This window comes from Homalodisca vitripennis, chromosome 8 (genome assembly GCF_021130785.1).
Source record: "Homalodisca vitripennis isolate AUS2020 chromosome 8, UT_GWSS_2.1, whole genome shotgun sequence".
NCBI classification, from domain to species: Eukaryota; Metazoa; Arthropoda; class Insecta; order Hemiptera; family Cicadellidae; genus Homalodisca; species Homalodisca vitripennis.
In genome coordinates this window covers 38,544,290-38,559,957 of record NC_060214.1, presented here as the reverse complement: position 1 = coordinate 38,559,957, position 15,668 = coordinate 38,544,290, and the positions used below count along the sequence as shown (strand labels likewise).

The 15,668-nt window shown below is 32.9% G+C and overlaps 1 protein-coding gene across 1 annotated transcript in view; it reads left to right on the top strand.

Moving 5' to 3' along the window:
• Nucleotides 1-13,876, top strand: part of LOC124367569 (nitric oxide synthase, salivary gland-like) — a 301,691-nt gene extending 287,815 nt beyond the window's left edge. The window contains 12 exon segments of the mRNA XM_046824506.1: nt 1,749-1,862; nt 1,973-2,147; nt 3,089-3,218; nt 3,813-3,904; nt 3,906-4,083; nt 5,444-5,613; nt 6,125-6,335; nt 7,266-7,353; nt 8,157-8,278; nt 8,382-8,530; nt 8,608-8,799; nt 10,099-13,876. Coding sequence (XP_046680462.1) covers nt 1,749-1,862; nt 1,973-2,147; nt 3,089-3,218; nt 3,813-3,904; nt 3,906-4,083; nt 5,444-5,613; nt 6,125-6,335; nt 7,266-7,353; nt 8,157-8,278; nt 8,382-8,530; nt 8,608-8,799; nt 10,099-10,212 — 1,735 coding nt within the window. The 3' untranslated portion in view covers nt 10,213-13,876.
• Nucleotides 13,877-15,668: the final 1,792 nt, after the last annotated feature.

Below are 15,668 nucleotides of genomic sequence, written 5' to 3'. Positions count from 1 at the left end.
CTATATAACCCTAGGGAAAAGTCGTATTGGTTTTACAGCTCTGCGTTTTCACAGGAAAGACAATTTAAAATCTTGATGCCTAACATCGATTCTAAGGTTATGAAAAGATGTTGTGTTGATTCGGGAAATATCTATGTAGTTTTAGTGAATAACTTGGTGACACAGCTAAGACCATTTTTTATAATTAGAGTAAAAATTTGAGAATAGAATCGAAATTATTCATTCTTGAGCCTTAGTCTTAGCTAAAGTTTTCATCTTAATGGCCTAACATTTGTCACTGAACTAATTGTATTGCTTAAAAATGATATATGACAGTTGGCAGAACACCTTCAAGTAACAAAATCATTTTCACCGTTATTCTAGCAGCGATGGACTGTCAGTGATATCCGAGCCAGTGACAGTCCTTGGCGGGAACTGACAGTGTCAGCAACCGCGCTCACGGTCGGAAGCCTGTGTGGAAGTTGTCTCAGTCACTGGATTGTACATCGCAATTGCATGTGCAATCTCCTCTTAGTCTTGCAGTCTTGCACCGAGGACATTTCTTCTGAAATGCCACATTCATTATTTCTGTCAGTCTATTATTTCATTAGAACCAATTTGCAAGCTCAAAGTTTATCTTTAGACTATTAAAGTGTAATTAAACGCCACGAATATTGTCTTTGTATACACCATGAAAATATTCTTCGGCACCTAGAATTTGTCAAAACAATTTTAATATTTTTACCATTTCTAAACGTCCTTGAATTGTGAATTGTGAACATCAATTGTGAACATGCCAGTAATATCAATAACACATCTGTAAAAATGTTTTTCCTCTATTTGCAGCCAACCGAGTTCATTTTAAAATATGCAGTGCTTTTTGGTATATTTTTTATCTTTTCAGTATTTTTATTTCATTAATTCATCCTTGATAATGTATTACATTTTGTTTTAACGGGCCAAATAAACTGCTTGCATGAAAACAAAAAAAATCACTGCCTTATTTTCCAAATGGGAGAGTCAGCACTCATTCAAAATTGAATTCAATAGTTGTTTTAGATCCAATTTCTAAGATTTTTCTAGTGCTTGGGTTCCTGTAATGAGGGATATTCCTTAATATCCAGACCTTCGTCAACTTATCGCCTGTTCATTTTAAATAAATATGAAGCAAACAATTCATCAAGCATTATTAATTCTTCAATCAGTAATCATCTTTAAGCAGTATCTCAAAACTAAGGCCGTTAAATAGATGGAATTCCCTTTGGCTGCGGTATGAGCTTTTATTGATGGAAGATTCCAAACTAGATTACGAAAGTTGTATTACAATGTATGATTGAAATCAGTATATAAAGTATAGAGTCGTACAATGAACAAGTCACATTAATAAATATACCGTACATTTAAAATTCCACAAATTTTATTAGTAGAACTATCAAACAATACTGTAATTTCCTGCACAATTTTAGTTTTTATTTTATCTCCTATTAAGGAGCGAGGCATTGTATTATAGGCTAAGGATAACCATTAGCTATTCAGTTATTAGTGCATTGACGTATCATTGAATATAATTAGAACCGTGCTTTACAACATGTATTTAAGAAAACCGCTATTTGTTTACAACGTGACCTATATTAGCCAACTAGATTATAATGGTTGTATTTAATCTCTGTCCTTTCAGTCAGTTGTTTCTCACCTCTAAGTAGTCACAGTTTTTAAGTCAAATTATTGAATTTTTAAGCGGAAAATTTAATACTTTTTTATGATTCCAGCTCAGCCTCGTTCATCAAGGCTAACAGCCAATCCGACCACCTGCTGGAGCGTACGGGGTCACTGAGAGAGTCTGTCACGGACACAGAACTCTTCGGTCCCCTCAGCAACGTCAGGTAAGGGTTGATCAATATTGAAATTTGTCCAAACTGACACAGAGTACATCACAATGGCATCCTTAAATGGAAAACTAAAGCTAAGCAACTTTACCTTTACTTATTTTTAGGTTCGCTGTTTTTGCGCTGGGATCGAGTGCCTACCCTAACTTTTGCGCTTTCGGCGCTTACGTGGACAACCTACTTGGGGAGCTTGGGGGCGAGCGGTTGATGAAGTTGACAACAGGAGACGAGATGTGTGGGCAGCAGCAGACCTTCGTCAAGTGGGCTCCTGAAGTCTTCCGGGTTAGTATTTAAGTGTGGAACTCTATAAGACGTTTCGTCGGATACACTTAGATGAGGATATCAACTTAGATAAACGAAATATTTATACCTATGTATTTCTGTCAGTATGATATAATACAAAATTGTTTGAATTAGAGTAATAAAATTTTAATATACACGTTTCCACCAATGTAAAGTTTTTCATATAATTTACTTAAATTCTATATACTTTGTACTCTTTCGCAGTGTCTATTAAAAAAAGAAACCAAACATATCGGTAAGTTCCAATGGAGATAATAGCATTTAATGTTATCCATCCAGGAATAAATTTAACGTTGAATACCTAGTAACACCGATCAAATAGTGAGCCATAGCTATATACTTATACAACTCTATCTGGTTTCTGAATGTGAGAGAAACATGACATTCCATTTACAAATAGTGAAGACGAGAACAAAAGTGTATCCTGACTGAAGCGCTCGTTGCGGTTTTGGTAGAAACAGAATTCACACTAGCGCAATCTGGTTTCATCCTGACGAACTCACTCGGCTGCAACTAAAAAGCGAGCATATCCTTTTTGCAACTAGTTCAGACAAGACAACATGCAAGGACGTAGCTAGCCCGGAGGTCCAAGGGGTCTGAACCCCCAAAGTCTTTAATTTTTCAATGTCTGTTTTAGTAAACATATTATTTTGGTAAAAAATTATATTATTATTTAAATAATTCAGTATTACCGATATGTACTGCTGAATGATCTTTCTAAAAAATGGGTTAAAACTTTGTAAAGAACAAAATGGGGCCTTCGTCTCTGTCCACTACGGGAAAATATCAGTTGTCTGGACCCCCACCTCCAATTCTTTCCTGGTTACGTTCTTGACTATATGTCGTCAACATGTACTATATTCTCTTGATTTACATCATGTACAACCAATCAATTGATGAAATAATCGTGGTATTTTTAGGTCGCTTGTGAAACTTTTTGTCTGGATGATTGCAACAATGTGTTCGACTTGGCCAATACGCTGAACAATGTCCCAATAACTGCTTCCACTGTTCGTCTTGTAGACTGCCCATCTATTGACTTAAAAGAAGGTATTTTATTACTAAGACAACATTTTCTGTTTCTTTTATGTTAATATACTTGCTAATTTTTAAGTATGTTGGTAAATGTTGAGTTTGTACAAATTTAAACTAATAAATCATAAGACAGAACAGAACTGAAATAAAGTTCAAAATAATCTTTTTCATACCTGATAATAATTGTAATAACTGTTTCTTAAAAGTATTTCCTAAATTTCTTAAAATTTGTTTGAAAAATCTCCCATTAAATCACTTAATACTACTAAGTAAGTTAACCTAATTAAAAAAAATGTATACGAGCAATTGAACCTGGCAATTGCCACATTTACCATATTGTTAAACTTTCATTTGAAACTTTGTGGAAATTAATATGTACTACCTATTTAGAAATTCCATTCATTTGAAAACAATCACTAACTTTCCACTTTCATGGAAATGCAAAAGTAAAATCTTAAGTATACTGGAATTGATAAGATGTAGGATTTGAACAAGTGTTGGACCTTTTGTAATAGTCAGTTGGGTGCGATTATTGATAACACAAGTATAATAGTCCCTAATATCCAAGTGCCGAATTTAAAAACTCCTAACGTTGTGTATTGATGATAGCTTTGAGTAAATACCACAACCGGAAGATCTACCGATGCAATGTAGCCTGCAACCGCAACCTGCACGGTAGCAACTCCTCCATCGCCACTCTAGGGGGTGGAGCTGGACACGGAGGCGGGGGTGAAGTACGAACCCGGGGATCATGTAGGTGTCCTGGCCTGTAATCAAACTGACCTTGTAGATGGCATCATAGCACACCTGGACCTCTCAGAGTTCGACCCGGACAAACCGGTGGAACTGCAGCATCTGAAGGAAACACAGACCTCTTCTGGTTAGTGCGGTTCTTTTAAATGCTAACAAATAACATGTTAAGGGAAACATTCTGTTAATCAGTATAAGTTACTGGTCAATGCTGCAACCCTATAGCTTTGCAATTGTTGATAATCTATTAGTAAATAATTAGTAGAGAGTGTTAAATAGAAAATAGGAAAAGCAAAGTATTGCTTTAGAACAAATTTAGTTACAATATTCCGTCATAGTGCACAGAAATACACTGTTACTTAACCGTTAATTTTGACTTAACCTTACTTGACTGTAATAAGGGTTGACGATTATTATGTAACTTAGTAATTAGACCACAAAATAGTTGATTCAAGTTTTATCAAAATAGGAACAATACCAGATCAGTTCTGATAGTGCGTGATCAATTTTAATCAATGGGTGTGTTTTACTTTGTTTAAGATTTTGTTAAACCAAATGAACGAATATTGTTTATGAACAATTGTAATAGATTTCTCAAGGTTAATGATTTAACTCTGATTAATTTTCGAAGTTTTGTTTTGCAAAGTCTTATAATTTAGTTAGTGCTATGGATTTTCTTTAATGTTATGTAAACCAAAACAATGGAGTATCGTAGAATCCGATTGGACGTAACAAACATCTTATCATCCGATCAAAAAATCGTTGTCATAATGATTACCCAATATAATCATTTACAAATTTGTAGTATTACCTTTAATATTTAATCTTGACCACAAATGAAATACAGTTCTTCCTCAGAGCAATAGTAGCTAGGTGCAAATTTTCAAGTCTTTCTCTAGGTTCCCAAAATTTTGTAGTCAGACGGGTAGATAGGCAGATTAACAGACAATTCTACGATTTTAAGAAGACTCCGTTAGGTTCTTAATCAAGCCTAATAAAGCCACCTATCTGCATGATTAAAGAACAAAGTAACATAGTAATAAAGTAACTCATTTTAACAGATTGAAATGGTTGGTTTTAAATAAACCATTATAAGCTATAGTTTGATTGTAGGGTTTGGTTAATATAAAATATAGATGTGAAAATTCAATGTCAAAAACTTTTCGCAATTTCGAAGAATGACTTATTTTACTAGTCGAAGCTAAACTTAAGAAGCACTCTCTAACACGTAACAAGGGGCACAACGGCTTTAAAGGTGACTTTCGAACAAACACCAATGGCCGGGCTGGCGAGTTGCTTGCAAGGACAGGATCAATCAGCGGTCACCCATCCAAGCAGCAGTCACACTCGAAGCTGCTTGATTTGTTTATATTGCGATGACCGCCTTACCCGTTACACTACGCAATTGGCTTAAATGCCAAATGTTTTAATAGTGCTTTTGTTCAGAGACAGTTGTAAGATGTACATATTAAACATATTGGCTTGTGCAGGAGTCGTCAGAACGTGGGAGCCCCATGAGCGCCTGCCCCGCGAGTCCTTGAGAGTCCTGCTCACCAGATTCCTGGACATCACGACGCCACCAACTCCTCAATTCTTGCAATTCCTTGCGTCTTGCACGATTGACCCGGAGGACAAGGACCATCTTATCCTCTTAGCAACGGTATATATTCATCCCTACTGAATTGAAATCTTTGCGTTATCAGTGTTACAACTAGTTGCATTCAGATATTGTTTTTAAGTTAAAAAAACAAGGAGGATACTCACGTTATTTTTAGGTTCTCAGCTGTTTTCAGGACGCCATTATTAACAAAGGTGATATTAGTATTAGTTTTCCATGGCATTATTATCTATCCAATAATATGTTAGTATGCTAAAATAATCCAAAATAACCTTTAGACATTCATAAACAACAGTGCAATTAAACTTTAAAGGCAGATTCATCAACCCCTTTTATTATTTTTGTTTAAATTGCTACATAAAGTATGTCTTAAAGTCCTTCTGTTTTTGGGGTTCCTGGATCTGGAGCACTTCTAATTTTTGGAGTTGTTCAGTTTTAGTTTTTTACAAGCATAAGGAACATAGTAAAAGTTGAAATTCAAATTCCACTCTATATTTTGAGAAAATTGACATTGGAAAGTTAAAATAAAAATTTGCGTTTATGCATCCTTTAGGAACCAACGGCATACGAGGACTGGAGACACTGGAGATTCCCGCACTTGCTGGAGGTACTGGAAGAGTTCCCGTCAGTGAGGCCACTCCCCGCTCTCCTGCTGGCACACCTCACCCCTCTTCAGCCGCGGTTCTACAGCATCTCTTCATCCCCGGCACTGTGTCCTAATCAGGTCCATCTCACCGTTGGGGTCGTGTCTTACCGCACTCAAGGTACTTTGGATCCCACATAAACCAAATTAATTTTAGTAGTAAACAAATTATGATATGGCTATTAACATCACCATATCTATTTTGCTGATATATCTTTAATCAATTCATTCTTATGAAAACGTGTGAATGCTTTTCAACCAATATATTACTAAAAAACTATAACAATAAATCTCTGTAAAATAAATTAAAATTTTGGAAAATATTAATAAGAAACAAGACGCATCCTTTACGGACTTGACTTTTAATTCTTTACTTATTGTCTTTGACACTATGTAACATAAAGGTTGTGTGATCGATGGTGCTTTAATTGTGACACGAAAATGGTATTTGATGCTTATAAAGGAGGTAAAAATATTGCTACGATCCGTAAAAGAGGTAAAAACTGTCTGATAGTGACATAAGTAGACTGACAGTGCCGATAGCCGAGTGTTCTAAAACATCGGATTTGGATACGAGTTAGAGATAGCGCAGGTGCAAATCGTCTCTGTAACCGTAGGACTTTTTATCTCTATCGTATATGTTGTACTATTAAGACTCTTCACCTTCACTAGGACTGCGGTCCGTGAAGTAGGGCAGGATAAATTTTAAAATGTGATCTGTCTCTCCTTAAAAAAATTAAAATGTGTTAAACGGTTTTACGTACTAACAGTGACAGTATCAGAATCAATCACTAATTCTATAAAAAACAAGAATATAGACTAAATAGTCTCTTTTTATCTTGAAATTCGTAAAAATTAATATAAAATATACATCGATGTAACACGTTATGATAAAGTAAAATAATCATAACAACTCCACTTTTTTCAGAGTATCATCATATATTTGAAGTTAAACCTCCAAAACCACCTCCAATTTTTCTTAAAACATTCTGCTTGTGCTAATTTTTTACTAAAATCAATTGAAGGTCTAATTCGTATTTACTTGATGCAGATGGAGAAGGTCCTGTACATTATGGAGTTTGTTCCAACTATCTGCATGGAATTAAGGAAGGCGATCAAGTGTACTTATTTGTGCGCAGGTTGGTATAAAAGTGTATTGACGTTTCAATTAGTAAACTAAGCACAAAACTATAAAAAGCTGTAAAATATATATAGAACAGTTAGTACTACAATGAACATGTATTGACAACATTAGTGACACTGATAGACTCGGTATCGACAGTATATTAGTTTATCTAAACCTTATCGCTCTTTGTTTCAAAATCAGTGTTTTGTTTGTTGTTTAGTTATAAGCCTTTTAAGTATATATCTAAATGACATTAAGACTAATCGATTTTTTTGTTTAGGCTTATCAAGTAAAAGTATTGAAATGTCAATAATTCATATATCTCTGGTCAGTAAAAATTAGTGTTTCAAATATTCGATTTTTTAGTAAAAATTGGTAATTCAAGTATCAATTTAAGGTTGCACAATAGTTAAATTTTTTATAATATACTTCTAGTGTTGAAAAACTTGGCTATCTACTTAAATTTTAATACGCAGTCGGGACTCCCACTCAAGTGCAAAAAACTTTCTTTCGGGTTGATATATTTTTTATGTTTGAAATGTTTTATCCTTTATACTTTCTATCTTTTTGGATATGTATATTGTATTTTTAGGGGGAAAATTCAAGTAATTTGTTAACGATGTAACTCTTAATTGTCTTGTAGAACTTACAACAAATATTTTAATTAATACTAAAACAATTTAAATACAAGAAGGAACTAATTAAACTAAACTGTTTTTGGAATAAAATACGACTATTTTATTTTTATCTCCTAAACTAATTAATTTTTAACTGTCAAGTATAAACAATTTATAATACATTATTTGTTTGTTAAAGTGCCCCAAATTTTCACTTACCGGCGGACGAGTCCAAACCAGTCATCATGGTCGGCCCTGGCACCGGAATCGCACCTTTTAGAGGCTTCTGGCAACACAGATACGCTATGAAGAAAAAGCAAGGTAATTTTTCGTTGCAGCTTCATTTGTTCAAAATTGCTGAAAGTATTTTAGATAAATTTTAGCTTTGGAGACTCGTTAGTACTTAAAGGTGACATTTTTATAGGTCTGAAGAAAGCAGGGAAGATGACTTTGTTCTTCGGGTGCAGACTGAGATCCTTAGATCTCCACAAGGAGGATAAGGAGAAGATGGTGGCTGAGGGAGTTCTCGATAAAGTATTCCTGGCTTTATCCAGGGAACCGGGCATACCAAAGGTAAACATTTCAAATGGAGGAAAATTCATTCTTACAAATATAGTGAATGGTTCATAATAATGTAACTCTGGCTGCAGACTTACGTGCAAGACCTGATGCGTGGCGAGGCCAAGTCTCTGTACCATCAACTGGTTCAGGAGGAAGGTCACTTTTACGTGTGTGGTGACGTCACCATGGCAGAGCATGTCCTGCAGACTCTCAAGGTCATTGTGCAAGCCGAGGGCAACATGAGCGCTGACCAGGTCGAAAACTACATGCTCACGCTCAGGGTATGTAACACTCTGTGTTTTGATGTTCTTTAATTTTCTTCAACTTTAGATATAAATAATCAGACTGATGTTCGGATGATACCAGAATATGGACAAATAGTCAATATTGCGTATAATTGCGTACTTCAAGAAAGGACATTAATTCCATTAAAAAAATATTATTTCAAACCTAACCAGATAAATTTTTCCTAATTATAACGGAACATTTAAATCGTACACTTCCAAAAACATCCTCCTATGGTGATATTTTTAATAAAACGTAATTGGGTTGGTAAAATCCTTACTGTAATATTTATACACTCACAATAAGTCAGGTTAGCCGTATCCTTGAGTTTTGTTTTATTGTAGGACTACATTACGAGACATATCTATTGCTGTTTGGCATTACTGATTTAAAATTTTTAAATCATCATCATATTTATATAAAAACCTTCCCATTATTATAGAAGTTATTTTGCTTACACTAACATTAATATGAACACACACACACACACACACACAATACATATATGTATATATATATATATATAATTTCAATAAACACTGAATCGCAAAAAGTACTTGCTCCGCCGGGAGTCGAACCCGGATCTCTCACTTGCCGGCTGAATGTGCTACCATTACACCACAGAGCGTGTATATATATATTTATTATATATGCAATAATAAATATATAAATATATATATATATATATATATATATATATATACTTATTGTACCTTTTTGAAAACGACAATATAGTCGAAATATTAAAGGATTTTTGTGAAGTCTTTTTCTTTTATTGTTTATATATGTATATATATATATATATATATATATATATATATATATATATACATATATATTTATTTATTGTAACTTCCCATGAATATAGGGATCCGTTTTTAGAAAATGTTTATTTGCCACGACCCATTCCTTTGAGATTAGTGTCCTAATTGTTCCTAATGGATCTCCATTGGAGGCTGCCCCTACCCTCTAACCTTACCCATCCTGAATATCCTGTCACTCCGGAAGCAGCTTTAAGGATCTTACAGGATCAAGTTCAGTTTATAAGCTTCTTCTCCTAAGAGAACAAAAAAACCCGTTGAATCTGTAGAGGCGACATTTATTTGTTTATACTTCCTGTGGAAGATATATACCTTAGGTCTGTCTGGTGGTTTAACCAATTAAAAATTTTTTTCACTGTACTTCTTCGTTAGCAATTCTTTCCAATGGTCACATCACAATGGTCGAAAGGTGGCACATATGAATAAAGAATACTGGCAGATCCTTGATAAAATTTGTATTAAATACTGTTTCAGGATGAGAACCGCTATCATGAGGACATATTCGGGATCACGCTGAGGACCACGGAGGTTCACAACAAGTCCCGGGAAACGGCGAGGATCCGCATGGCATCCCAGTCGAATCCCTAGCTAAGGAAGAAAAGCAGCCCGTTAATTCTGGCTGCAGGACTGGTTCAGTCCATCCGCACATTCCTTCACAACCACTAGTAGGAGCTGCAGGGTCGTGCTACACTTTGTCTCCAACTTTCCTGTTCTATTACTTCAAACAATTGCAGCATTTTGATCAGAAAAATACGTTACATTTTACAAAGTCCAATGCCGCATTTTGCGTTATGATATAACGCATACAATATTAGCCATAGTTTCTGAAATTATTATCACACTAGGGTAATACGTTCTATCTCGTTTAAATTGAAAGGACTGAAATGCAATAAAATTAATCGAATAGGTTTTCACTGAATTAAATATAGGGAATTAACTTTTGGTCTTAAAATCTGTTTCCGGATATTGAGACATACTTATAGCAATAAATAATTAACTAACTGAAATCGAAATAACAAAATAAATTATCATTAAAAAGCTGTACACTCATAACAAATTAAAACAGTCCATTGAGCTATCAATATAGTTCAAGTTTAGTTTATAAACACAAATAACCGCTCTTTATCTTTGAAGTTACACATACAGCAAGTGCATGGGAGCAAATGTAAAATTCATATGCAATATCCGAATTTCTTATCACAACAAATTTTATCATTGGCATTGTATTCTTCATTTTTGAAAATTATCCTCTTCAAAATATCCATTAACTGTAAGATGCTACCTTAAAGCCAAAAACAGACAACTGTAAAAACCCATAAATTTCAATGAAGTGGCTTTTAAAAGTTGTTTTAAAGCTTGGCAATACCTACCTCGAAATGGACTCGTTTTTATGGAGACCTTTTAGACAACCTTAATTCTCATTTTGAATCTTGTAGCATTCCGGAATGTGCAAGATCCATAATTGATCTAAATTGTAGTTAAACTTGTTTACACCACTTAAGCAAATTAATATCAAGACTTGTTGGAATAGCGTACTATTAATAAATTTGTTTAACTCTTTGTATATAAAAAATTAGTTTTTGTATCTTATTCCAATTTCCCTGAGTTATATTTTGCCTATATACTGCGGCTTCAATACTGAATACTCAGTTTCGTTAATAAACCAAAGTGTTATATTGATCTTTGTGGCATAACCAGCACAAAAATAATAGTTAATACCCGTAAACATGTTGTTACGGCTTCACTGTTCCACTGAAAATTAATTTAAATGACCTTATTCAGAAATAACATAAAGTATTCTTAGTACTTTTATAAATAAAATGTACACGACCCTACCGGCATTCCAGTACAAATTATTTAGTGATTTAGAGTTTAATAACTTTTCATATTATTTATGTAATGTTTTAGCCGCTAATTTTAGTTTAAGAATCTATGAATTTAATGTTCAATGATTAGTTAATAGTTACTTTTACTTAAAAGTTTACTTCTTTTAAAACATATTTTAATATAACTATTCATGTACTGTTCGTGATAAATATTTGACTCTATATAATTTAAAGTAGAGGTTGTAGTCAATTTCTCAAATAATAAATGAGCGTATTTACTTCAATATATTTAAAAATTAGTCTTTTTGTGTAACAATATTTATTATAACATGCAAGGTTAGTCTTATATTTTTCATAGCATTAAAGAACTACTTATACATATTTTTATAATAGTAGTTAGTTACTGGGATTAAGTGTAGGGATATTTTTTTATTATATTTAATGTTTTGGTCACACTGTATATGCCAGATTATTGAAGTTGTTTGTTGATGCCACAATGCGAAATCTCGGAGTTAATGTATAATAATAACTTAATACAATGTACTTATAATTCAGTTCATCTAAATTTGGCTAACATCTTATTTTAATATACATGTTGCACTGCATGCTGTACACCTAGCTGGTAATTATGCCTTAACATAAAATCACATTAGATACTTAACAAAATTATAAGCCATTTCTAGAATGAATTGATTTTACATATCTTGATGTTGTCTTAAACGTCATATAAAACACATGTATAAAAATAAGTTATATAGTTATAGCAAAAAGTTATTTTTAGCTTTTTGTGTACGAAGTATATGTTTATAATATCGTCTCCGAATGCAATTGATTAAAACTCCATTAAATAATAACAGGAGTTTTTCCAACGTGAATTTATCACAGTTAGTTTTGACTTTTTAAAACGTTTTTATATTTCACACTTATGGTGTGAATAATTCCATAACAAAATATTATGTAAATAGACTATTAATAAAACTCTACTTGTTTCAGTTGATTTCGCTAATAAAAACGTCATAACCTTTCTTAAATGTACATCGCCTAAGACATATAGTAATGTTTTTCTTGATATTAATTAATTTGAACATATCAAATTAGCGTTACATTTCACTATTCTATATTTTTATAATTATTTTAAAACGTTAGCTTTTGGTCATAATTAAGTATTATAAAATTTGGACCGTTTTAAACCTCATGGAGTATGATTCTTTTTATTATTTAATAAAACAGTAATAAACCCTTTAACTTGTTTATCACTAAATTTTAGGTTTGGTATATGGTAGTTTTCTTAGATAACCCATCATGCTCTGGTCATGGTACATTGTGCCTTCCTTCGATGCTGAATCCTCAAAAAGGCTTATACAGTTTTATCCTTACTATGAACAAAATATCGCAGCTACAAAAAATATGCCAAGGCCTTTTTTCTAAAAATTAGAGTTTGCTTTTATAAAAGACGAAATCTACTCGAATCACACACGTATGCTTAATTCAGGCAGTGTTATTGACTGGTAAACAACTGATGTAGTGAGCGATAAGCTTGAAAAGTTTATCTTTACTTTCGTTTGTACATTTCAAAACTTAAAAAAGATGTCTGTGCTTCCTTTGTAATGTTACTTTTGAAGCGTACTCTTACTCGTATAACAATATTCACTTACATATCATAATAGTAATGCTTCACCATAGCCTCATATTATTTGCATAGTACATGTTTCCCATGTCAGTTAATCTTCATGTGTGTGTAATATTTAAATCTTAAATACTATAAGCTGTTAAGATTTCGGTTATCGTTGTTCTAAAAGCTATGTTCTCGAACACTTCATCATTATTGCGTGACACCAATTTCATGTTTCAAAGCTTTAACGGCTTTTCACTATTATTATTGTGATATCATCATTAGATTTACATTCTTTTTGTACTTTTGTCCATCATAGATTTCACTGCTAACACATTTGGTTGCCTTATAAATGGATCACTTAGAATATAGTGTTTTATTTGGTAGACCAACACTAGTTGCTTGTTGTTTCCTAAAGTTAAGACATATTTTAATGAGTCCTTCAACATCGAAACCTTGTCAATAAAACTAGTAAAAAAATATGCAAAAGTGGACGTGTTAAAATTATTCAAGTGAATACTTGAGGAAGTCAACAAGTAGCTATGTGGATTTTTAAATATTCCATTATAGCCAATTTGTGCTTATAAGTTGCTATGTAACGGCTTTGTTGTGTTTTGATATTATGTAATAATATTGATGTATCGTGGTGTTTTTATAAAGAATATAAATAAAATATTTATCTGTTATTTTTGGAATATCTTCTTGTATACTTATTGTTAATTAGAATCATTGCTGTAACATAAGATTTGTGTTATATTTCCATGAATATATACATATTAGCGTAAATAAATCAAAATATTTTATACAAATATTATTTTGAGTTATTTAATTTCCACAATTTACGAGACACTTTCCTTTATTACCTTGAATAAGTTAACATTATTACCTGCGATTCAAACTTTTCCTGAAACGTGTATATGAAACAAGTGATATTCTAGTGAGATTCATCTTATTTCTTGTTTTTCTGTTTAGAACAATTTAGAAATCAGTTTTAAACTTCTCTAAGACACAGACTAGTAATTTTAGATTGTAGCCTACAGCTACAAAAAAATAACATTCGCTTTTACTGAATGACAATAATTAAATATAAATTGCAACATTTTAATAATTATGGCTCGGAAATGGCTGTGGTAGTGTTCGTCCGAAGAGACAAGAAAAATTCAGCGAGTAGATTTCAGCACATCAGTAGCTGCATTAGTGGAAGGTGATCTAGACCTAAATCATATTAAATCAACTCTTCCCCCTATAACTGCTTAGTTATACTGTGAAGGCTAGTTATATGTCATTTGTTTGTAAATTATCAACTAACATAAAATCACGTTTGACGGGTTTTACAAATGTAGAGAACATTTAATTTTAAATTGTTTCGTTTTTCCAGTAGGATGAACAACAAAGGGCGAGACATTTATACTTTTATTTGTACATTTTGAGTTCAATTACTGATAAAAATGGAATATTTGAGCATGGAGCATATGTACTGCAGTTTCAAAGTGAAAGTCATTTCCATCTGTCTGACTACCCACAGGATATCTCCGAGAGTAAATTGAGCTGGATAACTGAAATTTTGCACTGAGTTCGATACATTTGCATATCTATGAGATTTAGCTTAGGCCTAGCGTACGTAATATAACTGATAGTAGGAAATGCATCGCAAAGGAATTATGTTTGAATTTCAAAATTTTGTTATGCAAATGAATTTGTACATGGATAAGATCATGTTCGTCCATGAATGGTAATTAATTTTATACGTGCACCTCAATGGGAAGTCTAGGACAAATAAATATCCATGGCCCCCAAACATTAGAGAGTCCATTATTTTAGTACTGTTTCAGAGTTGTATATACCTTTTTAGAGGTTGTTAGATCAAGGCAAATTTTAGTTTAGTCTTATATCCTACCACCATTCTCGTGAAATTCCTGTAGATTCAAAGTTAATAAAGGCTGTTAAGTAATACGAGGTGTGGCATTATAGAACAATCTCATCAAAATTAGTGAACTCTTATTTCCATTAAACGCAATTGAAAGTATATTTACCATAACCACGTTCTCTTTATTTTTTCAGCTCACAACAATAAAATATAATAAGTATCGACATGTTTTAAAGGCCAAGGATTTTGAATAATAAAAAGCTTTTTTATAATTGTTTTTTATTTTTGCAGTGTTAGCCATTTTTTACGTTCTCACACATTGGACCAAAAACGTGTTTGTACTCTGTAAACAAATCACGTTGTAACGAAGAATAAACTATATATTGTTATAAAATTGTTTTAATATCGCTCTTCACTCAAATAAAGGAATATATTGGTATAACTTCAACGGAGCAAAACTGTCACTTCATGGTGGGGAAAATGCGAAGGGCAAAGTACTGAATATATTTTTGACCACCCTCTTCCTAGCAACTATTTCGTTTCCATGATTTTTCATTTTTCCTCCTTTATTAATTTTAATACTTCCATTCACATACATGTCAGTTTAAAAATTGTAATAAACAAAAACATGTTATAGAACGAAGAGATCTGCTGTTAGTCTCCAGACAGTGTTTCTGTTGAGAGGCCGATAAGTCACTTGAAAGAGGTTTGTGGCCGCTTAGACCGCTTAGACCGCTTA